The following is a 25425-nucleotide window of genomic DNA, read 5'->3' on the forward strand; positions in this document are numbered from 1 at the left end:
CTTACACATTCTATTTAATACTATGGATTTCAAGGCAATTTTAAGTGCAGTTTTGAAAAGCATTCAGGATTTCTCCTGAAAGTATATATACACAGACTTCCCAAAACAAATACCATGCTGAGGCACAAAAAGGAAAACAATCTTTATTCTCTCTTAAAGTGGTTAGAAAGGACCCTGGAGTTAACACCTACAGGAAGCAGGGTTATGTTCACCATTAACATGTAGACGCAAAGGTTCACATGTGACAATGGCTTTTTTTTTTTAAAAGAGATTGCAGTTTTCAGACGACAAGTGACAAGGCCAAACAAGCTCTTTACACTTTCATCTAAACCATGACACTCCATCTGATTTCTATCAAGATGACGCCATTTCTGAAATCATGGATCTGTTCACGGAATCAAAGTGGAAAAGCTCTTCAGGAAAACAGCTCCTTCCCAGTTTGTGATCTTGGTTCATCTCATGACAACTCTCCGGAGTCTGCTGTAAGTCTGTAACCAATTAAGGACTCTTTACCACCTTCATCCACAAGCAGATCCACTAACACGTGCGGTTTATCGTAACCAAAGGAGGTGGTGGTGTTTCTCAGCGTTGTGAAGTCCTGTCCTTCAGTCTTTACTTCAGTTTTATTACTTGGGGGAAATTCTGAGCTGGAGCAGTTGTCTAACACCACCAGGCCACTATCAGAGCCATCTCTGGAGTGATACGCATTCAAAGTGATGCTGCAGGATTCAGACTGATTGCTGCTTGTGTGGATAGAATCCTCTCTCTCTGGGGTCAGAGGACTACATGGGGCCAAGTCAGAAATATTTTCTTCAATGGTCACCACTTCCATTTCACTAGAAAGATCTCCGTGTTCCACTTTTTCTGGATTGTCCTCAGTGTGTAGGCTTGAAATGGTCCCTGGGGACAGCTGTTCATTTTCTACGGCAATTGGCTGGTAGGTGATGGGTGATATCATTTTTGAATCAAATTTTGCCTCTGAAGAGGCATTTTTCACCACAGACAGCTAAGGGAAGAGAAATCAGTGATTAAACATAATAAATTATTACACTTAAGTGCTTAACCTCACAAAAAAAAAAAAAGGTCTAAAAGGGTAGAGGGTAACTAAATGTATCACTCATTGGCATATTTAGGATAACAGTGAATAGTCTGCTAATTGCCTTTCTTTTCAATGGAAACACCATTAAGATTAAAAACAAATTTTTAGAAAGTCACTATCTCACCAACATATGTTGCTTTTTGTGTGCTACCTTCAACAACCACGCACGTTACATTTGTAATAGGAATACAGTTACTTATTCTAGGTAATGTTTCACCATTTGTCTTTATAGTCTAATTTGCATAGGCTCAATAATTTTATACTGATGATGAAATCATTTATCTAAGTGTTAAGGTCTTCGAATTTTTACCATTTATAAAACATGCTGAAGTTAATATTTTTATACTTCTTTTTATTTATGAAACTATCTTTTTAAGGATTAATTTTTTAGAGTGTGGCATGCTTAGGATGCTGCTACTTTGTACACCCATTGCATACTTATCAACTCCTCAGGATTAAAATTTCTTTTTTGCCAGCATACACTACTTTTATTACAAGGTACTAGGGGATATTCAGGTTTATTTTTCCTTCTCTAGTAGGTGTAAAGTAGCACACTGCGAGCTTCGTTTGTGCTTAACCACTGCTGCTAAGTTGCTTCAGTCGTGTCTGACTCTGTGCGACCCCAGAGACGGCAGCCCACCAGGCTCCCCCGTCCCTGGGATTTTCCAGGCAAGAACACTGGAGTGGGTTGCCATAACCACTAGTAGTTAATAATTCATATGTGAATTGTCTGCTAACTGTTGACAGTTCTTATCCCCTCTACTTAAAGACAGTGTTTCCATAACAAAGTTAAACGTGCCCTTTACATATCACAGGTATGATTCCTGTCGTATCTGACTTAACTAGTTATCATTCTGGCACCTTTAAATGTTCTTTTCATCATACTTTAAAATGTCAGGCATTAAAATGTCAACCTTCTAGTTTAGACTCACTGCTGGTCATCTTTCCTTCTACTCTTCAACTACCATGAAGCATTTCTGTATTTGCAGGTTTCCGAAAGCCACACCTTATTGACAGTGGGCCTTAGCACACACTGTCCCTCGGTACCTGGATGAGCTCCTCTGCCTCTCAAGACTGTTTAGCTATCACTGCCCCTGGAGAAGCCATAACTAACCCAACCCCACAAAGATGGACCGAGTCCTCACTGGCATGTATACAAACCTCGATCTTCAACCCTCAGATTGCACTGGACAACCACTGAGTCCTTATCATTTTCCCACTTGACTTTAAGCTCCTGAGCACTGAGGCCTAACTATGCCTCTGCCCCTCATATAAAAAGGTACCCGCTGCATAGTAATAAAACAAAAAAGTGGTTTTGGGTATGTGGGAGATTGAGTGATTTATGATAGGTGACATACAGCTGAGCATCATTCTACTTAAAAACAAAATTCGAAGAATTATCAAAAAGGTTTAAATTAACATTTTAGTGTCCAGTTCACCCTTGAGCAATACAAGGGTTAGGCACACTGAGCCTCTCTTGCAGTCAAAAAATCTACGTATGACTTTTGACTCTCTAAAAACTTAACTACTAAGAGTCTGCTGTTGGCCAGAACCTACCAATAACATAAATAGCTGATTAACATATACCCTGTGTATTATATTTACATGCATTTTATACATTTATGACATACCTAACTTCACTTAATTTTTTCAATACTTCTAGGCTATATGGTGAGTTTTTTTTCAAGCTGTCACAAATCTCCAAAAAACTTTCCAATATATTCACTAAAAAAATACTGAAGTGGCCCTGTGCAGTGCAAATCCATGTTGTTCAAGAGCCAACTATAAATAGATAAAGAAAAAAAAATCTAAATATATTACCAAGGATTTGGGTAACTTGGTGCCTTCTCGCTTAATTGGATACAACTTCTTAATGATGCAGCATACAACTACTGCAGCAAATACAAGAAAGAGGAGTAAAGCAGCAACGACAGGAATCCAAACAGGATCTACGAGAAGGGAAATAAATCACAAATCAGAATTGCAAGCGAACAGTGCTGGATCCATCAAATAGTTACACAGTCTCAGTGCTATTCTTTAATGGATTTACATATCTGGCAATTAATATGGTCAGAGTTTTAAAGAACACTGACACAGAAGTCAAAAGACATGAGTAAAAAATTAGGTACCTGTCCAAGATATCACCATGCGATTCCTCCCAGCTTTCAGATTCTAAACTTTATGCAACTATACTGTCATACAGTGTGCCTAAAATGACTTTTTCATAATAATTTCCTTACACACCCCAATACTGTATGTCTTTAGTCCCACCCTTCTGAATTGTTACATTTTGTTATTTAAAGATTACAAAAACTTAATAAAATACACAGATGTACACAAATACACACATACAGGCAAGCTGCACAGGAATAAAGTCCCTTTGAATGTAAACCAGATATAAAGAATAATATAAAACAGGGAAGGTTTGTTTCAGAGCACAAACACCTACAATCACGACTGTATATTTTCCTCTAATGCTGCTTTTTATTTTCACAGCACAATCTTCAATTTTTTTTCCCAGTCTTCTCTTCAAATTAACAGTGCTCCACATGCTGTGGTGGTGTTTGCCACCCTTCACAGCATTTTATTACCTTTAATTTCTATTCCAAAGTTACTTCTTTGAAATAATAACTCTGACAGCAAGATCTTTTTTGACCCATTTCCTAGAGTAATGAAAATAGAAACAAAAATAAACACATGGGACCTAATGAAACGTAAAAGCTTTTGTATGGCAAAGGAAACCATAAACAAGACAAAAAGATAGAAAGGGACAAAATATTTGCAAAGTAAAGGAAAGAGGATTAATCTCTAAAATACAGAAACAGCTCCTGGAACTCAGAATCTAAAAAAAAAAACAAACAAACCCCCAAAACCAGACCAATCGAAAAATGGGTGGAAGACTTAAACAGACATTTCTCCAAAGAAGACATACAGATGGTCAAGAGCACAAGAAAAGATACTCAACATCACTAATTATAAGAGAAATGTAAATCAAAACTACAATGAAGTTATCACCTCACACCAGTGAGAATGGCCATCATCAAAAATTTTCAAACAATAAATGTTGAGGAGGGTGTGGAGAAAAGGAAACCCTCTTGCACTGTTGGTGGGAATGTAAACTGATACAGTTACTGTGGCAAACAGTATGGAGGTTTCTTAAAAATAGAACTACCATACAACCCAGCAATTCCACTACTGGCCAAATACCCTGAAAAACCGTAATTCAAAAGTGAGATGTATGGAGACAGTAACATGGAAACTTATATTGCCATATGTAAAACAGACAGCCAATGGGTATTTGCTGTATGTCTCAGGGAACTCAAACAGGGGCTCTGTATCAATGTAGAGGGGTGGGATGGGAAGGGAGATTGGAGGAAGGTTCAAGAGGGAGGGGACTTATGTATACCTATGGCTGATTCATGTTGAGGTTTGAAAGAAAACAACAAAATTCTATAAGCAATTATCCTTCAATTAAAAAATAAATATATTTTAAAAAAGGACATGTGTACCCCAATGCTGACTGCAGCGCTATTTACAACAGTCAGGACAGAGAAACAATCTAAATGTCCATCAACAGAGGAATGGATAAAGATGTGGTAAGCACTTACAATGGAATATTACTCAGTCGTAAAAAAGGGAATGAAATTGGGTAATTTGTAGAGATGTGGATGGACCTAGAATGTGTCATATAGAGCGTAGTCAGAAAAACAAGGATGGTACGTTAATGCATATATGTGTAATCTAGAAAAATGGTACAGATGAACCTATTTCCACAGTAGGAATAGAGATGAAAACGTAGAGAACAGACATGCAGACATGGAGGGGAGAGGGTGGGACAAACTGGGAGATCAGCCTGACATACACAGACCACCATGTGTCAAACAGATAGCCAGTGGGAACCTGCTATAAGGCGCAGGAAGCTCAGCTTGGTGCTTGGTGATCACCTAACTGGGTGGGATGGGGGTGGGTGGGGATATATATACACACACAGTTGATTCATCATGCTGTACAGCAGAAACTAACAGCAATCATACTCCAACAAAAAAAACAGAATAACTCTGGAAGTTACTAAAGTAAATGCCTGTATCACACCTGTTAGAGGACATGAAAAAAATTTTTATAATAGGAAAAGATAAAATAACCATATAAGCAACACAGCACCCTGCTCAAAAGCACTGGAGTGGACAGGTAGAGAATGCTGCCTGCATATGAGCCACAGAGGTACCACTGTGCAGCCACCTGTCAGTCTGGTTTGTAACTCAGGATTTCTTTTTTTTTTTTAAATAAATCTGGAGTATTTGCATTATTTCAAATTTTATGCATTTTCTTACTCAAAATAGCATAACACAAAAGGATATTAAATGCATTGCATCATTTTAAGTTATCTATTTGGAATCCTAACATAATGGCCTAAAAAGTTTTCAGTATTCATTAAAGTGTTTGGTCTGATTCTTCAGGCTAGATTTTCATTCTTCGAAAAGAAATTTACAAAATTTTTTGTACATTTTTAACCTAGGAAATATACTCTAAAAATACTTGAACAACATAATATATATATACATACACAGACGCACACACCCAAAGACAGTCACCAAAGTAGTATGATTTATAAAGACACATGGACCAGTTATTCCCAAAATTGAGAAACATTAAATATGATCTTTGGGCTTCCCTTGTGGCTCATCTGGTAAAGAATCTGCCTGCAATGCAGCAGAGACCTGGGTTCAATTCCTGGGTTGGGAAGATCCCCTGGAGAAGGGAAAGGCTACCCACTTCAGTATTCTGGACTGGAGAATTCCACAGACAGTATAGTCCATGGGGTTGCAAAGAGTCGGACACGACTGAGCGACTTTCACTTCACTTATGATCTTCATAATAAAATATTTTAGAGACATCAAAAATACTATTAATAAAGTATGTAAAATAAAAAATATTTATAGCATATGCTTAGCGTGTGTGTATGTGTTCAGTTGTGTCCAACTCTTTGTGACCCCACGGACTATATATAGTCCGCCAAGCTCCTCTGTCCATGTGATTTTCCAGGCAAGAATACTGGAGTGGGTTGCCATTTCCTACTCTAGGAGATCTCCCTGACCCAGGACCAACCCACGTCTTCTGTGTCTTCTGCACTAGCAGGCAGATTCTTTAACACTGAGTCACCTGGGAAGCCCCATATACTAAGTTATAGTTGTACTACAGTATGATCATGGCTACAAAGCAAAAGAAAAAACAGGATGGAAAAAGCCCCACCAAACTGTGAATAACTGAGTATTCATTTGGATGGCAGAACTACAGCTTTTGTTTCCTTCTGGCTTTTTATATTTTAAAAATTATCTATAATGAACATTTAAATTTCATAACATCAAAAATAAGCCCGAAGTTTTGTTAAGGTACCTGCCAAATGAGAATGCCTGTTAAAGAAGATAATAATAAAATGAAAACATTTAAGAATGTGTTATAAAAATGACCTATAATCTATGATTTAAACCAATCTTTATCTATTTTTGAATGTTAATTTCCAGTGCTTGTCCAGTTCCCAGGTAACACAATTTTAGTCAGTGCACATCCCTACTTTTTAGTTTATAAACTTACTGTCCCCAGGAAGAATATTTTAATGGATATATAACATCTTGCTATATTAGAGTAACAAACTGATGTATGTCCTTACTCATAATCCTGAAATGCAGAAATTTATGCACACAACTTTATGTGTTACAATTTTTCTTTGCTGGGTCAAAGGTCATCACATGGCTTTCTAAATTGGTTGTTCTGTATCTTTTAAGACTGAAAAATGGCCTTATTTTTAATTTTAAACTTCTGAAGAATGGAACTACGAAATATTTTTTGTAAAGAGCAGAGATGTACTGAAATTAAAAATCAACTCTTTTCACATTACCATTTTAGTGATCACTGCTTATACTGGGTTTCCCTGGTGATTCAGTGGTGAAGAATGCACCTGCCAATGCAGGAGATGTGTGTTAGATCCCAGGGTCGGGAATATCCCCTGGAGAATAGCCACTTCAGTGTTCTTGCCTGGGAAATCCCATGGACAGAGGAGCCTGCTGGGCTACAGTCCACAGGGTCCCAAAGGAATCAAACACTACTTAGGGACTAAACCACAGCCCTACATTTAGGAAAAAATTGTAACAACTTACCTTCTGTGTTGTTATCATCAGAAAATGTAATACAAAGTTCATCAGACTTTTCAGTTGTAACAGCCCATAATTCTGAGACTCCTTCTGCTGAAATACAGTACTGAGAATTCAGCGAGGACATAGGAATATTTAAGAAGCACTGAGTCTCATTACAATCCTCTTCCTTTGTGTACATTTTATCCGTGGTCTGGACAGAAGAAGAAAACAAAGAAAATGCACGGCACCTTTTAATTTGGGAAAAAAAAAAATCACCATACTTATCCTGGTCGAACATTTGAAGAAAAACACAGACATGATGAGTGCTGAACATGTCTGAACATAGTGTTGATATTCAAACAGTAAGCCAACCTGTTACTTCAACACAGCATGATGCATGATGCTATAAATCCATTAAAATGTTCTTTATAGAGATTATAAATTTAAAAATTAAAATATAGATTATGACTATAAAAACTCAAATAGCAGAAACGTTCAGTGTTAGCTGTCAAACCAACAAATGCTCACTGGTCCTATTTCTATAGTGCCTGAAACTTAGCTGGTGAGAGAGACGAGCATCTCATACGAAGAATAACTCAGGCATCTTGCCGGAGCATCTCTTGGCAATAATACATGGAAGGGACTGAAGCAATCTCTGGGAGCTTATTATTCATTCAACCAGCCACAGTGCACGGATCACTGTGCTAGGGCCTAAGGACACAAAGGTAAGAAGTGGTGCCTGACCTCCAGTAACTTATGATAGTACAAGAGACACAAGAAAGAAATGCAAGTGAGTGACGAGGACTGTAAGAGAAAGCCCCACTCTGTGAAATGAGGAATAACCGGACCACAGAGGAGGAAACAGTCCATGGGGTCAGAAAAGACTTCAAAGGAGAGCTGATTTGCCAGCTGAATACTGAAGAATAAACAGAAATTCTCCAGAGTAGACAAGGTGGAGAAGGGAATTCTGCAAAAGAGCAGGGTACCTGCAGGAGACCAAGAACAGTAAGCAGTTCACCAGAGCACAAATGAAGATGAAGCTGGAAGGCTGGAGACATGTAGCTGGAAAGGATGCAAGAGGCCAAATTATGAAGGCCAAGGGGGCATGCCACGGAGGAGAATTTAGAAATGATTCTGTACTTAATGGGGACTTGTTAAAGGGTTTTAAGCAATGAAGTAACATGGTCAGATAAGCACTTCAGAAAGACAACTCAGCTGGCGACCAAAGTGATGTTTCACAACCTAAAACAGATGTCCTTCTTCTCCTAACATCCTTCCATAAGGCACAACGACTCAGTGAGAAGAGTCAGCTCTCTCCAATGCCTCAAGAGAAGTGGCCCCAGTGAACCCTGCAATGTCAGCTGCCCAGCGCCCTGCTGCTCCCTTCACGTGCCTCTGCCAGGCTCTGCCGGAAACTTCCCCCAGGTACGTCCAGGAGCTCACCTCCTCACCTCCCCCAGCCCTGGCTCCAGTAACACTTCCCAGCGAGGCCTGGCCACCCTGCTGGAAATCACAACGGCCCCACCCTGCGCCCGGCCCTCCTCCCTGCTCTGCGCTTCTCCCACGATACTTATCACTGGAGCTTTGTCTGCACTGCTCACGGCTACTCCTAGGGCCTAAAAGGCACCAGGCATGTGCTTGACAAATGTTGTTAAGTTAAGGAATGGCAGTGCTGTGGAAAGTGGATGCAACAGAAGAATTCTAGGCAAAGTGTGGGCTGCACGTCACTGCCAGGGTGCAATCATGTCCTACAGAAGTACTGGTAGCTTCTTCTTTCAAAGACAGAGATTCCAATTAGAACTTCTTATTACTTCACATCACTACCAATGAGGAAGAAAGGATTAAAGCTATCCTCATCTTACCAGTGGAGAAATGGAGATACACAGGTTAAGAGTCTAGATTAGAACCACACTGTTGGCAAAGAAAAAACTTAAAATGTATTCACGTGGCCAGTGTTAAAGATTAACTCCAGTACTGATTCCCTTCAACATATATTTCTTTTTTTCTTACTAAAACTGATGAGCCATGAGTCTTGACTGAATATTCATAAACATTCTACTTTCATTTTACCACATATAAAACAACTTATGCAAACAACAGGAAAATTTCAATGTAGAAAAAGATGAGATAGAAACACATACCTCACTTCTATTGACGCTCACAAATACATGGTATGTGAATGTATAACAAGTATTTTCATCATCATACATAGGTTCTGGCTCTTTTCCATTTACAGTAATTAAAGGGTGAAATATATCAACAATGATTTGGTTTTCCTTCTTTCTGATACCCAGTTTAGGTGGTCCAACTTTCCCTGGGGGGTGGGGAACAAAAAAGAAGTACAATTTGTATCAGCCTTGGAACTGTGATCCACAGCATATTATATAATGTTACCAAACTCAATCCATCAATCTACTCTTTTTGTTGTTGTTGTTCTAAAGCAGGACTGCATTTAAATCATTCCACAAACATCCAGAAAATATTTTAACTGTCCTTAATGAATCTTGGTAAAAAGCCTTGACATAAAAGAAGCTTTATGAAGTTATCTTTCCTTTATCTTTGATTCTGTAGATTGAAAATCATTAAACAGAAAACAGAGCATGCTTTTAAAACACATTTCAGAAAAGGCATTGTAATTATCTTTGAATTCTCATCAAAACTCTTTATATTTCCAGTGCCTATGGACACATGGCACAAAGATGTCATGAAAGTTTGCAAAATACATTCAATTTTTACTACGAAAATCAGAACTAGCTATTCACTGATTCCATAATATTTATTATTATGTCTTTGATGTCTGGAACTTTGTAGGTAAACCATTTATCTATTTTTCACATATTTATTGCATGCCTCCTATGTGCCTGACAGATCTGTTTTTATTCACCAATTATACCCTAGGGCCTAGCATACTTTCTGGCACATAGTATGACCTTGATAAATCTGTGTGGGAAAAATCTGACATAACAGATAGTATAATTATCAGGTGACAGAAGCGTGGACTCTGGGGAATGAAACTACTTCAAGGGCAGGTAGAGGCAGGGCTTTTAGAAGAGACGAAGTAGGCACAAACCAAAAGGAAGGAGCAGAATCCAGGCAGTGGTTGAAGTCATAAAGCATGGAAGCTGAACAAGGATGGAAGAGAAGCCAGAAGGCAAGGCATTAAAGAGCTACAAGACTGGGAAGGAACCATGTGACTACAGACTTCTCTTACCCATGAGTGACGGTATGAAAGCTACAAGGTAGGGTGTTAGCCAAAAAAGAATGGGCCCTGAAGAGTCTGGAGCCTGAGGTGACAACGAAGCTCAGTCAGATCATGGGAATGGGATGTCGGCAGCGTGAAGAACTGAAAAATCACTGTGATTGAAGAGATTACAGAGCTGTAAAATTGTCATGTGTTAAAAATGTTAAATTAAATGTGTTAAATTGCCAGAGGCCTTGAGGGGAAGACTGAGAGCAGTTCTCAGGTTTAGAAGGGCAAAGTGGCGGGCACCTCTTAGCTCTATTTTGTGGGGCTTGGGCGAAGAGAAGACAGGAACTCCCTAAATTCCTCCAAATGTTCCTGAGGGCATTGTGATAATTTTTAGCAACTGCTTATAAAAGCAAATATATATAGAAGACACGAATGAAATTAAAATTCAGACATGTATACATTCTACTCACCTTCTTTGCATAAAATAAATTCTTTGGACTGTGCATAGACAGATTCTTCTTGTCCAACCCTGACCTTAACTCTACCCCAGACAGAACTCGATGGATCATTAATTACAGAAAAGATATTACAATAACGTTCGGAGGTATTGCAGGCATCCATCCATTTCCCGTCCCTAAAATAAAGAACACAAAGGTAACTTTTACTGTTAATACATAAACCATTTCTGTCCGTGCTGTGCTGTTCATTCACAGCATGGAGCTGATAGAAAGAGATGAATAAGAACAGGATGAAGAAGCTAGATAGAGTGGGAAACCTTCACTCTTTGGTTAGAAGATCTATAAAATCATTTACAATAAAGAGGCTCAATTCAGAATAAGACCTGTAAAAACCACATTCCACATGCAATTTAAAAAAAATCTGTGCTTTAAACAAATCTAGAGTCCATTAACAGTCATAACTTATAGAATCCAACATATAATAACCCCTGACACTTGCCAAAAATTCTGCTGAACTTTTTCTTTCTACTTCATACATACACTATACGAAGTAAGACGACTTGGCTGTTTTAACACAGAACTGTAAGCTTTATTCGTCATGCCTTAATATGTCAGAAGTTAGTGATACTCCTCTACCCTAAATCTGACACAAGATGAACCAAGAGGCAGGAAATATTCTGAAAAGAATTAACTTGCATCCTTATTACATCTGGATGTCGTTAAGTAGTTCAGGCAGTTCTGCCACATGGGAAGGAAGGATGATGGAAGAATCAGTTATGAGATGTGCAAAGGCCTTGGCAAAAACAGGATAAAAAGATAAAAGTGACACTCACTCATAGTTCATCACTTGTACGGTAAACATAGGATTCTGTAGCATAACAGGGTAATCCCAAAATATAACAGTGTTCAAGTTGTAGGCTTGTATTGTAACATTGGCTGGTGGTGGAACTACAAGAGATGCAAAAAGTAAAAAGGATCATAGTGAGCAACAAACACTAACATTACAAAACCTTAATGTAAGAAGCCAAACATACACTTGAAGAATTCACCAGGATAGTAAATTTATTTAAATTCAGAATTTCTAAAAATTAATTTTATTAAACAATGTACAGAAGCATTCTAATTCCTTTTAAATTACTGAAACAACATTGTGATATAAGGGACACACAAATACAGTATGAACAATGGTGGTTACCAGGGGGTGGAGGGACGGGGGAATGTGGGATTGTGTCCAATGGGTATAAAAGTAGGCGTACAAGATTAGTAAGTTCTCAGTATCTGCTGTATACCCTGTGCCTATAACTAACAAAACTGTATTGTTTACTTATAGGAAGACTCTTGAGAGTCCTCAGACAGCAGGAAGATCAAACCAGTCAAACCTAAAGGAAATCAGTTCTGAATATTCACTGAAGGACTGATGCTGAAGCTGAGGCTCCAATACTTTGGCCACATGATGTGAAGAGCTGACTCACTGGAAAACACTCTGATGCTGGGAAAGACTGAAGGCAGGAGAAGGGAGTGGCAGAGGATGAGATGGTTGGATGGCATCACCGACTCAACGGACATGAGTTTGCACAAACTCCAGAAGGTAGTGAAAGACAGCTAATCTTGGCGCGCTGTATGCAGTCCATGGGGTTGAAAAGTTGTACATGACTTGGTGACTGAACAACAACAACAACAATTGCTGTATTTAAAATGTTTTTTATGAGTGTAGATCTCATCTTGAGTGTTTGTACCACAACAAAAAATGTGGCATATACATATAATGGAATGTTACTCAGCCTTACAAACGAATACGATGATTCTGATACCTGTTGCAACATGGATGATCCTTGAAGACATTATGCTAATTGGAATAAGTCAGATACAAAAGGACAAATACTGTATGATTCCACTAATATGAAGCATACAAAATAATCAAATACATTGAGACAGAGACTAGTACGGTGGTTATCAGGGGCGGGTGCGGGGGTAGGAGACAAAGGGGAGTTAACGTTTAATGGGTACAGAGTTTCAATATGGGATCATGAAAAGTTCCAGAGATGGAGTGCTGGCTGCACAACAATGTTAATATACTTAATGCTACTGGACTGCATAGTTATAATAAGAAAAACGGTAAATTTTACATTAATACTTTACCACAGTAAACATAAAACACAATTGACTTAAAAAAATACTAATATAATATGAGCAACACATTCCTAGAATGTCTTAGGAGTTTTTATCAATAATTGCACTGCAGTAATAATCCTCAATTCGTTTAATCACTAGAATTTTCTCTATTTGGTACCAAAGACTGTATTCAATGTCTAGAGAAGAACTGGCCACAAGTGGGATGGTCAATTTCACTCTCAAGTGCTACCTGGGCTCTCAACCCTCCACTCAGCACTGTTACACCTTTACTGCCTTTTCTCCAGCACAGCAATAGATACCGAACGACTGCCTGATGGAGCCATCAAGCAGTCCAGTTTCATCAGCATTTTGCTCTCTGAGGTGAACAGGGCTTTTTTCAAAACATACTCTGTATTTCCTCCTGCCTTTGCTCTTTTAAACCATTTTAGAAAATGTCTGTTGATAAGATGTGCAAGTGTTACACAAGAAAACAGGGCAGAAGTCACTTTAACATCTTATAATCAAACTCTACCACAACCATTATCTAGTTACTAAAAGCTGCCATTTGTTCCCCTGCTGGGTGTAAATGGTTATTGTCCACCACCCAATAGAAAACTGAACACACACCTCCCTTCCTCCTTTTCTCTCTTGCTCTATCTCCCTCTCCTTTCTTGCCCTTCTCCGTGAACAAACATGAAGGTATAGAGTTAGCAATATGACCTGAAATGTAAGAGCATTCAATCCTACCTATCTAGAAAACTCCATCAAACATGATTTGCTTGTACAGCTAAAATGAATGAATGAATAGCAATGTGGTCAGGTGCAGTCGCTTCCAAACATAACCTGTCATCCTAAAAACCTCAAAGAGAGCCAAAAGTTTATACTTTTAAAAAATGTATTCCAGATAATAATGATAATCACTTAAATTTATACCGAATTATTTGTTGTTTATTCACTAAGTTGTGTCTGGCTCTTTGTGACCCCATAGACTGCAGTCCCCCAGGCTCCTCTGTCCATGGGATTTTATAGGGAATACTGGATTGGGTTGCCATTTCCTCCCCCAGGGGATTGTCCTGACCCAGGGATCAAACCTGCATCTTCTGCACTGCCCGAGGATTCGTTACCACTGAGCCGCTAGGGAAGCCCTATACCCAGTAGCCTTATACCTAGTAGACTGTTCTAATAAGAAATATATTCCCTGGGTTGGATCTTAAGAAATCTGGATTCTTTCTTTGCTATATTACTAAAGAGTTGTTTCAGAATCCCTCACCTGTCAAGTGAGGTGTTAATTTCACATACATAGGATACTTGCTTACTGCTGAAGAAAACACCTACCATATTTTTTCCCAAAACAAAAATTCCAATATTTGAAGCCAAACTGGTACACTGCCTTAATTTACAATTATTTAGCAATTGCATTATTGTTTCGAAGCAGAACACAGATCAAGAGCTACTTAGGTAAACAAACAGTGTATGCCTGCATGCTCAGTCACGAAGTCACGTCTGGGTTTTTGCAACCACCTGGACTGCAGCCCATCAGGCTCCTCTGTCTATGGGATCTTCCAGGCAAGAATACTGGAGTCGGCCGTCATTTCCTCCCCCAGAGGATCTTCACGACCCAGGGGTCAAACCTGTGTCTCCGGTACTGGCAGGCAGAGTCTTTTCTGCTGAGTCACCTGGGAAGTCCTCAAGGACAGTGGGATTCTACTGTCATCCCCCACCCCTTTTTTCATTATTTTTCCCTTTATTTCAGTGGTTTTCCACAAGAGGTGCTCTGTCCCCCAGGGATATGCAGCACTGTCGAGAGACAGTCTGGTTCTCCTAACGGCATGGTAATGGTGGGGTTCTACTCGCATCTAAGGGACAAAGGCTGGGGATGCTGCTGATATCCTGCAATACACAAGACAGCCCTCCACATTTTGGCAGTCCAAAACACTATCAGTGCCGAACACTGAGAAACCCTGCCTTATCATAATTTTAGGAATCATTTTTATTTAGGAAGAAAAATTAAAGAGAGAATGGAATTCAAAATCACCCCACACCTGTCAGAATGGCTATCATCAAAGTCTATAAATAACAAATGTTGGTAAGCATGTGGAGGAAAGGAAACCCTAGTACACACTGTTGGTGGGAACGTCTATCAGTGTAGCCTCTATGGAGAACCGTATGAAGGTTCCTCAAAACACTAAAAATAGAACTACTATACGATCCAACAATCACACTCCTGGATATATACATATATCTGGGGAAAACAAAAACACTAACTTGAAAAGATACGTGTACTCCAATGTTCACAGCATCATTATTTACAAAAGCCAATATATGGAAGCAACTCAACTGCCCATCAGTGGATGAATGGATAAAGAAGATATGGTGTTTGTGTATGTATATATAATATACATATACGCATATATACATACACATATAATGGACTACTACTCAGTCACAAAAAATGAATGACATTTTGCCATTTGCAGCAACATGTTTGGACCTAGACTGTATTACAGTTAGCGAAAAAAGTCAAACACATGTGCAACCTAAAAACAAATGGTTGACTGTATCAAAAAAGAAACAGGCTCACAAATATAGAGAACAAACCAGAGGTTACCAATGGTGTGGCAGGAGTAAGAGAGGAGTAGGGGATTAAGAGGCACAAACTACTATGTCTAAAATAAATAAGCTATAAGAATACACTGTACAGCACAAGGAATATAGTTGATTAATAAGTTTAAATGGAGTATAATTTAAAAATATTGAGTCACTATTATATACCTGAAACTAACACTGAAAATTAACTACACTTCAATAAAAAACAAAAGACAAACAGAATTTTTTGATAAACCAATATGTTTTACACTTCCTGCTCAGCAAATAGCCTTGGTGTCTCTTGAAATCTCTAATTTCCATATTATTGACCAAAGTAGTAGAACAATTTGTACCTAAAGATTGAAATTATGAAGTTGGAAGGATGTCTCATGTTCAAACACTCAATATGCCCTTTGACCTGTAGCCAGTCATCAGTCAGCATTTTTCTACTTTCCCTTTCTGGAATAATGTTGACGGCTTTTGGTATCTATCATCGCTAGTTCTCTAAGCAATTTTCTTGCAGATAGTCAGGAAGCACTGGACTTGCCAGATTTCGCCCCGGTGTTAGTCGAGTTCCCGTGGCCATACACAGCAGGGTGGACTGAGCTTCCTTAACAGGGCTCCTTCTATGGTGTGGTCACACCCCAACTTCATGAAGCAACCTGTCTCAAACAGTTTACATTCTATGGTTGAGAAGGAAATTAAAGGCATCCTCCTCTAGGGTCAATTCAACATTAATATCAAATATCAATCACACATATAAATATAATTTTGCAACTACATAAGATACCTAATGTTAAGAAAACTTGTAATAAATCAGAACGTCCCTCAGATGTCATTTCTTAATTTTAGCATCTTTTGCTGTTCTTGTTGTTCATTCTCAGAGTTGTGTCCAACTTTTTGCGACTCCATGGACTGCAGCACTCCAGGCTTTCCTGTCCTTCACTATCTTCCTGAGTTTGCTCAAACTCAGGTCCATTGAGTTGGTGATGCCATCCAACCATCTCATCCTGTCATCTCTTCTTCTCCACCTTCAGTCTTTCCCAGCATCAGGGTCTTTTCTAATGAGTCAGCTCCTTGCATCAGGTGGCCAAAGTATTGGAGCTTCAGCTTCAGCATCAGTCCTTCCAATGAAAATTCAGGGTTGATTTCCCTTAGGATTGACTGGTTTGATCTCCTTTCAGTCCAAGGGACTCTCAAGAGTCTTCTCCAACATCACACTTCAAAAGCATCAATTCTTTGGCGCTCGGCCTTCTTTATGGTCCAACTCTCACATCCATACATGACTACTAGGAAAACCATAGCTTTAACTATATTGACCTTTGTCGGCAAAGTGATGCCTCTGCTTTTTAATACACTGTTAAGGTTTGTCATAGCTTTTCTTCCAAGGAGCAAGTGTCTTTTAATTTCATGACTGCAGTTAGTAGCTGAGAAATTTACAAACCATCAGGTCCTGGTTTCTTTTGTTTAACAGCCCTTCCCTTGATTACTCTCTCTAACCTTGTATTTTACAGTAAGAAATAAAAAGACATCACATGGCACCTTCAATCTGCCTGGAAACCTTTGCTAGGTCACTGGGCTCACCAGGCACATTTCCTGTTTTCCCTGCTATTAAAGGTGATGGGTGTTAAGTTTCCTGCCACTATGTAACAAGGATCCTCAGTTTCCAGTAAAGACAAGTCCTTCACTTCCTTTTAAGTCCCTTTTAAAAAATTATTCCCAGTAGGAATATGTATGTACCCAATCTGAAATTAGTTTCTGCATTTGAGAGAAAGGCATATAGAAATAAACCTATGTACTAGAATATAAAATAAAGTGCATTTATATTTAAGAAGAGGTTACTGAATCATACATTATGAAGTACAAACAGCAGTAAACTTGTGTTGCATTCGTCTTTAGAGTGAATAAATATTTCCCAAAATTTAAGTAAAAGCTTGGCATGATTAGACTAGGACAAGGACGTAAATCACAGCTTTCAAAGCAATCAAGACAGGTAGTAGGAAAAGAGGTTTCAATGGATTCTAAAACACAGAAATTACTACTAGATTATAGAAGAGACTTTTGAATATTTACATCAAAGGATGTAATCTGTGGTTTTAATGCTACCAGAAGAGAAACCATGTGGTGATCAGACATCTGCTTTTGTCGTCCTTGCCAAAATCACATGATAAAGTAGACATGAGCAGTTTTCTCCTTAAGTTTCAGAATTTTGTAACCTAAAGTTTAAATGGCTACATAATCAGCTTAAAATAATTGAGGCTTACAGCTAACTTCTATTCATAATAAACGCACTCTATGTCAATAAAAATGTGTAGAAATAGCAAGAGAATGGAGTTAAAGGAGTATCTCATGAAGCAGGATCATCTTACAGATGTTCTCATCTCTTAAAAACGCCCAGAAGTTTTCTGCAACACATGTTGTTTTTGGGAATGGGTTCAGAGTCCTTATAGCATTCTATCTGCATACAACCCAGAGTCAAGTTCAGCTCTTTCTTAAGATCTGCTTCCCCAAACTCCTTTAGAGCTAGCAGCTGAAGGTTAAACAAAATCAAACAAAGGAGAGAAGAATCACTTTTCATAACATTCTAATTACAAAGCAGATAAAAAGGAGAGATCTGGTTACAGCGGACTGTTTCCTGGTGATAACATATGAAAAAAAGAGCAAGGATATGAAAAAACAACAAGGGAAAGGACAGAAAAGACAAATGAAGTTCAGCACGTGGTGAAGCCCTGCCGCTAGATGGGGCAATGGAGGTGTCACCGAATCCCCTAAACCAGTAGCTAGGACAGCTCTACGATCCTCACTGGGAAAGGCAGCAGGGGGGAAGCACACCATTACAGACACCTCCAGATTTCCTCTGCAGGGACGGGGACAGGGGTGCAGGCAGCCTCCTATGCGCCATCCTGTAGCCTCTGAAAGCATCTGTGCCTCAACCGAAAGATGGACAGTCACAGCAGTTCACTGATTTTTATATAATAGCATTCAAAGATAAAAAATTTATGTGAGTGCATGTGAGCATGGTCAATCATATTTGACTCTGCGACCCCATGGACTGTGGCTCACCAGGCTCCTCTGCCCATAGGATTTTCCAGGCAAGAATACTGGAGTGGTTGCCATTTCCTCCTTCAGGGGATCTTTCCAACCCAGGGATCAAACTGGCATCTCCTGCACTGCAGGCGGATTCTTTACCACTGAGCCATCTGGAAAGTCCCAAAAGTTGTGTACATCTAAACGCAAACCAGAGCTCTGCACTGCATAGACATCATTCAACTATCTGCTCACAACCTCTCTAGGGGAAGGACAAACTGAGAAGCATAAAGAGGTTAAGGAGACAGTGGCCGGTAAGTAAACTGTTTTGGAGGATTCAAAGTCATCTGACACTACAACTCAAAAACAAACTCTTTAACTTAAAGCATCCAGACTCTTTTTTGAGTGAGCAACTCTCAAAATATCTAACAACTTCCTCATGTTAAAGATGCGGGGTTATGGACATTTTCACAAAGGTTTCTTCTTACACAGCAAATTAAGAAATGGCATGAGAAATCCAGGCAGAAAAAGGGAAAAACATCAAGACTTCTGCATTATTTTCAGAATATATTTATGATTATGATCTATCTACTGGTTTTACGATGCTGATAAAATAACTTTTTCTTAGTGCTTTCCAACTTGTCTTAGCAAATATTGATAGCACCATCCTCTAAATTTAAGCTGAATAAAGACATTTAAGAATTCTTGCACATGGTGTTTCAAGCATTCATAAAAGTTTTAAAACCGAAACATTTAAATATTGGGGGGCTTTGAAAGGAATCCTATCTATCACTTTGTGAAATGAAAGGAAAAATGATCCTATTTAAAATTCCTTTATTATTTCCTTGTAGCTTCATAAAAAGGGTGTTAGAACTAAGGGTTCAAGTGAGTTCATTAAAATATTTCAGGTCTGTTTCACCTTCCAGAGTTCCTTAGCTATTTCAAGACCTCTATTGTCCCTGAAGTCTTCTCTTCCTCCTGTCTGCAGGTTTTATCACTCACTCTCTCCCTTAAAATGTAAGGCCCATGGCATTGAAACATGTACACTATCATGTAAGAAACAAATTGCCAGTCTATGTTCGATACAGGATACAGGATGCTTGGGGCTGGTGCACGGGGATGATCCAGAGAGATGATATGGGGTGGGAGGTGGAAGGGGGGTTCAGGATTGGGAACTCATGTACACCCGTGGCGGATTCATGTCAATGTATGGCAAAACCAATACAGTATTGTATAGCAAAATAAAGTAAAAATAAAAATGAAAAAAATAAATAAAATTAATCTGAGATGCTAAAACAAAAAAAAAAAATGTAACTGATGTGAATGAAATACTCTTCTGAAGAGATGGTTCTATCAAATCGTGGCTTACGCTGAATTTGTAATGAACTAAAGCTCCCCAGGTCTTTCGCAGAAACCACAAGCAAATTAGGGCTTATCCAATAAACTTCTTCCCAGCCACTTTTCCGATCCGAAATGCAGTGCTGTATTATTGTTCCTGTTTATTCAATTTCATCTAGTTGGGTTTGCTTGGCATGCCAATAAAATTCTAATTGAACGAGGTCCACCTAGTCCCTGAGAGAACTCATTTCTCAAGGCTAATTCTCTTTTGGACTGATTCACTCTAAGTTCAGAAATAGTGTAGGAACAGAAAAAATGAAACAGGACTTTTCAATCTTAGGAAGAATGGGAAAAAGTTGGAAGAAGGAGTTAGTCACGGAGCTTATTTTAAATTTTTCATATTGATCTGGATGAGTTTGTTTTTAAAGCTGATACAATTTCTCATTCATAACTAAAACAATGCAATATTTAAAACATATATTTGTGAAAATGATGCACATAATCGAATGACAGTCACCAACATATATGAAACATTTACTGGACAAGCTATGAGCAAAGCTTTATTATGCATTATCTCAGTTAAACACCACAACCGTCCTAGAAAGGAGGTAGTATTTATATCTTTTTACCGAAAAGAGAGGGGGAATAAAAAAAGCTTAGAGAAGTTACTCAAAGACTTGACAGTGTGCAAAGTTTTGTTGGTTTTAATTAATAAAAGCTGTGTAAGCATCATCTTTGTGATAGTTTACTAAAAGTGGGGAAAAAATATAAATAGAAACTGGAGATAATTGTTTTCTGATGACTTCATAAGCATTTGCTTCAAGTAATTTTGCCTAATTTATTATCCTATCACAATTACAAGACAGTCACCGAAAATCTGAACAGTATACTAAATTATTTATTTAGCATGGACATGATTGAAATGGATATCTAGTATTGGGATAATCTAAAACAAAGACACTCCCGTAATAAGAAAATTACAAGTAACTGATTCCTTTTTGTTAGGAACTCATTTAATTCTGGCTCATCTTTCATTTTCTTTGTCCAGTTAAGATGCAGCCATTAATTATCCATTTAGCTCAGTCTTTAAAGGGGTTCTTTCTTTCTTGAGTTCTTTAGGTTTTCCTTTATATAGAACCAAAATGTGGATCTTTCAAAAACCCATATAAATCATGAATCAGAATAAAATGGAAACAAATTATTAATACCCTCTTCAATAAATATAATTGAAATGCACTGACTTAAGTATTCTGAATCTCTGAAATACATATAGAATCTAAAGTAACGAAAATTCTCAACACACCCAGAGCATTACCTAAAGTCAGAGAATGAACAGCTAATAATCAAGTGGAGAAGGTGAGTTAAGAGCCCCACTCCTGTTTTAAAGCAGTCTGCTCTTCAGATAATACCCAGAGTGGAAGAACAAACTGGAAAAAGGTAGCTGACACCTGTGGTTATACAATGCTAAAGTACAGAAGGCTACAGATCTTCCTGTGGAGAAAGGCAGGCAATCCTCCTCCCAGGGCTGGTATCAAGAACGCAGGAACTGTGTAGTCACGAGGGGCCCATGGTCAGGAGGGCTCCGGGCTCAGAAGGAAGGGACTTGTTCTTGGTTTACTGCTCTGCCCTAGCCAGGAACCTCAGTCACTCTCTTCCTCTCTTCCCACATCCAGTCATCCCCAAGTTATGCTGACTCTCTATTCTAATTTCTTCTTTCCCATTTAAACTTACCACTGTCTTCTCCCAGGCTTAAGTAGCAGCCTCCTATGTGGCCTCCCTCCTTTGAATCTATCTCAAAACTATCCTCTAACATGAATGGTCTTTCTAAATGGCGTATCTGATCCTGCATAAAATCACTGATCTCCTGAAAATAATCCCATGGCTACCCACTGATTTGAGCAAGAGTGAGCCTATTATTTTGTTGGCTCAGCACCTGTACTTCTTTCAGGAATATTATGGCTCTCCCTCCTGGCATTCTCCTACTGTTACCACCTGCAACGGTATCCTTCCCATAGCTGGCACCTGACCGAAGCTGGTCAGGAGCATTCTTCTGGGATTTTGCCAGGGTGGAGGAAGCTGCAAGATGTCAAAATCCAAAAGCCTGTCAACATCCATAATTCCTGCCAAGTAGAGAAGGCTGCCAATAGCCAAAGTAAGTAATAAAAAATGGAGGGTCTTGGCACTTTGAGTTTCTGGTTCAGCCGACATCTCCACATTTCTGTTTTAACTCTGGTTTGGATTCTCCGAGCCAATAAACTCCTCTTTTTGTCGAAGTGAGCTGAAGCTGTGTTTCTGTCCTTTGCTGTTACACATGACAAGGTACTTCATTAATTGGTTCCTACCAACCAACTGGTTCCTAAACAACAATTTTGCTGTTGTTTAGTCGCTCAATCCTGTCTAACTCTTTTGAGACCCCACGGACTGTAACCTGCCAGACTCCTCTGGCCATGGAATTCTTCAGGTAAGAATACTGGAATGGGTTGCCAGTCCCTTCTCTAGGGGATCTTCATGACCCAGGGATCGAACCAAAAATGCTTAAATTATTCCACAAATTCAACTTGCTGTTTCAGAGCCCTTCCTCTGCACACACAAAGTCTCTTCGCACCTCCAGCTCCAACTCTGGGGTCACCTTCTCAGTGAAATCTTCCCTGATTCCCCTTCTGAGTCAGGCACCCATGTGTTGCTTTCCAGTCAACTATGTGTAAGTTCTAGCTCTTATCACAATGGACTGAAACTGCTCTTATGGGTGACCAACTCGCCCTAGTAATGGCAGAGAAGAGAGTTAAGTACTTCGGACTCTGGAACCCAACTGCCAAGGTTCCCAGTGAATAGCAGCAATTTAGTAGATTCCATGCCTCAACTTCTCATCCATAAATAAGAGCTAGAACAGCATCTACTTTTTAGGACGTTTGGGAAATGATGTGATAAGAACTTACAACAGTGCCCAATAACAGTTAAACCATCAGGATCCTTTAAGGCAAAAACTGAAGTTATTTTTGTATTTCCAACACAAACGGTGCAATGTCTCTTCCAAGGAATGACTTAACTATTTGTTTACTTGACTTCTAAAGAGCAAGCCAAAGGAGAGCGGGATATGAAGGGACTGCATCTAACAAGGGTCACAGAGTAAGTCATAACACAGGTGCAGACCCCGCGTTCGCCAAGAGTAAAGGAGGCGGGGTCGCCCTGACCCCTTCCAGGCAGCTGCTAACAGCGTACACAGAGGAAACGCTCCAGAATGCCCCGCTTTCCGATAATCTAGGTTTGTCTCTTTTGCAGAAAAAGTTTACTGATTTCACCGAAGCGCCTAATTATCACTACACTGAGCTTTAGAAAAACATGTTTCCTGGGAAATCTCTTTAAGCAGGCGGAGATAAAGGAGGAACTGAGGTCTGCCGAGACCTGCCTGACAAACGGATTCGACAGTACATGCCCTGAACCACTTCCAGACTCGCACGTAAGACGGCCACTTAACTGCCTTTTAATCATTCTCAGCTGGCGAAAGAACGTCTAAGAATTCGGGGCCGACCTTACGAATATTTAAATCATGAGCTGTGGCCACAGTGTGCAACTGCACACCAGGTAACTCACTTATTTAAAAACGAATTAAGAGAACGCGTTTTGTTTCGGCAACCGCGGAAGAGGCCAGAAAAAGGGAACTGAAGGCTGCAAACCGCGGACACTCGGCGTCACCTTCCCACGGCCGCCCCCTTAGGACCCGAAGCCGCCGCCTGGCGTCGAAGACCGACGCCGGCGCGGCCCCGACCCCGGGCGGGGCTTCCTGGCCGGTGGGGCTCCCTCCTTTCCCGTCCCCACCCGCCTGCGGCCCTGCCGCGAGCGACAGTACCCGAAGAGAGTCCCGGATTCGCGGCGCTCATCTCAACCCAGCTTCCGGTCAGCAAGACAGGGACGAGGAAAAAGAGGAGAGCCATGCTGCTCCAGACTAACGCCGGTGCTGCCCAGCACCACCGCGGGTATACACCCGCGCGAACCTCGGGCTGAGGTCTTGCGTCACTTCCTCCGCCGCGGACCATCCCTCCAGCGGGAGGCGGGGCGTGGACGGGAAAGTAAAGCGCGGACCTGGAGGCCGAGACCAGGACTGGGAGGCCAGCCTGGCCCGGGAGGCGGGGCCAGGGCCGGGAGGCGGGGCCTGGCCGAGGAGGGCGGCCTGCGTGGGGGTAGTTAGGGCTCCTGAGGGCAGGCTGAGGTGGCCGAGAAGGTTGAATCGGGTAGGCGAGCTGGAATACAGTGGGACGTCAAAGAGAGGTCGCCTCTGTGGAAGCTCAGCGTTAGGGGCACGGCAGTCTGTGGTGGCGATCTTGGCTCACCCGTTTGTGAGCACATTTGGGTCCAAAGGTTATGTTCTTTAAGCTTGGCATTACTTGCTGTAATTCATCTTCCTCTTCTGCAATCCTTTTTCTAGAAACTCCAATACTTTGGCCACCTGATGCGAAGAACTGACTCATTTGAAAAGACCCTGATGCTGGGAAAGGTTGAAGGTGGGAGGAAAGGGGGACGACAGAGGATGAGATGGTTGGATGGCATCACCGACTCAATGGACATGAGTTTGAGTAAACTCCGGGAGTTGGTGATGGACAGGGAGGCCTGGCGTGCTACCGTCCATGGGGTCGCAAAGAGTAGGACACGACTGAGCGACTGAACCGAACTGAGGATTGCAGAACTTTGTTCTACGCCACAACCTAGCCATAATTCTTCCTTTACCACGTATTAGCCTTTGGCATCAATGCCTCTGGGAATCTGAGAGTTTCGGGCAGAAAGAGCCCTTACATGGCTTCTGGAATCCCTGCATTTGTAGTTGAGGAACCAGAAGCTTTGCTGGGAAATGGTTTGTGCAAAGTGTCACAGCCCAAATCTAATTGGCTCGGGCAAGAACTACTTTATTCTTGGAGGAAAAAGAACTTGCATTACCTTTTCAGCTATTAAATAGCAGCCTCTCATCATTAAGATATGCCTTTTTACCTCTATGACCACATCTCCTATTACTCTGCATTGCCTCACCTATTCTACTTCAGCCACATTGGCGTCTACCCTTCTTAGCTCATGCTTAGATATGCATATGGCTAACTACCTAGCTTGCTTCAAGTGTCTGCTTATGGCTTTCTGCAAAATTTTGAAATTGCAACCCATCTTCCCATCCTCTTTACCTTGCCCTACTGGTTTTTTGTTGTGTGTGTGTGTGTGTGTGTGTGTGTGTGTGTGTGAGGGGCATTTATCACCTTCCCTCACGCTCTACAATATGTATTTTGATGTTTATTTTCTCATCTTTGTAGAATGTAAGCCCTATAGGGTTGAAATCTTTGGGACTCAGTATTTGTTGGATGAAAGAAGGCATGAGTACATTAAAATTAATTTTTTTTAAGAAAAACATTATGAAGATGTACAATGTAGAGAGGAAATATTAGCAAGATCACTTAATTTATAATAATAAACCCCTTAGCTCAGTATTTCTGAAAATCAGTATGA

At 40.1% G+C, this 25425-nt stretch overlaps 1 protein-coding gene across 2 annotated transcripts; it reads right to left on the reverse strand.

Moving 5' to 3' along the window:
* On the reverse strand, positions 156–23990 carry IFNGR1 (interferon gamma receptor 1). Of its 2 annotated transcripts, XM_018053256.1 has the most exons (8): positions 23789–23990; positions 11712–11826; positions 10891–11054; positions 9372–9544; positions 7255–7441; positions 3691–3762; positions 2921–3048; positions 156–1006 (listed from the first exon to the last, which is right to left on the reverse strand). In XM_018053256.1, exons 1-8 carry the CDS (start codon positions 23973–23975, stop codon positions 458–460), a joined length of 1575 nt encoding a protein of 524 aa, XP_017908745.1. In that variant the 5' UTR covers positions 23976–23990; the 3' UTR covers positions 156–457. The 2 variants fall into 2 exon arrangements, with proteins under 2 accessions (XP_017908745.1, XP_005684864.3); XM_005684807.3 differs by lacking the exon at positions 3691–3762.

This window comes from Capra hircus, chromosome 9 (genome assembly GCF_001704415.2).
Source record: "Capra hircus breed San Clemente chromosome 9, ASM170441v1, whole genome shotgun sequence".
Classification (NCBI taxonomy): Eukaryota; Metazoa; Chordata; class Mammalia; order Artiodactyla; family Bovidae; genus Capra; species Capra hircus.

What these genes read in the sequence shown, in the direction of transcription:
- IFNGR1 (XM_018053256.1), bottom strand. Translation starts at nt 23,975, where the DNA reads ATGGTCCGCGGCGGAGGAAGTGACGCAAGACCTCAGCCCGAGGTTCGC. An exon ending in ATTTATTTTATGCAAAGAAG is followed by an intron (nt 9,545 to 10,890) that starts GTGAGTAGAATG and finishes CCCACCCCCCAG; the next exon opens with GGAAAGTTGGACCACCTAAA. An exon ending in CCAAGTTACCCAAATCCTTG is followed by an intron (nt 1,007 to 2,920) that starts GTAATATATTTA and finishes CTCTTCCCTTAG; the next exon opens with CTGTCTGTGGTGAAAAATGC.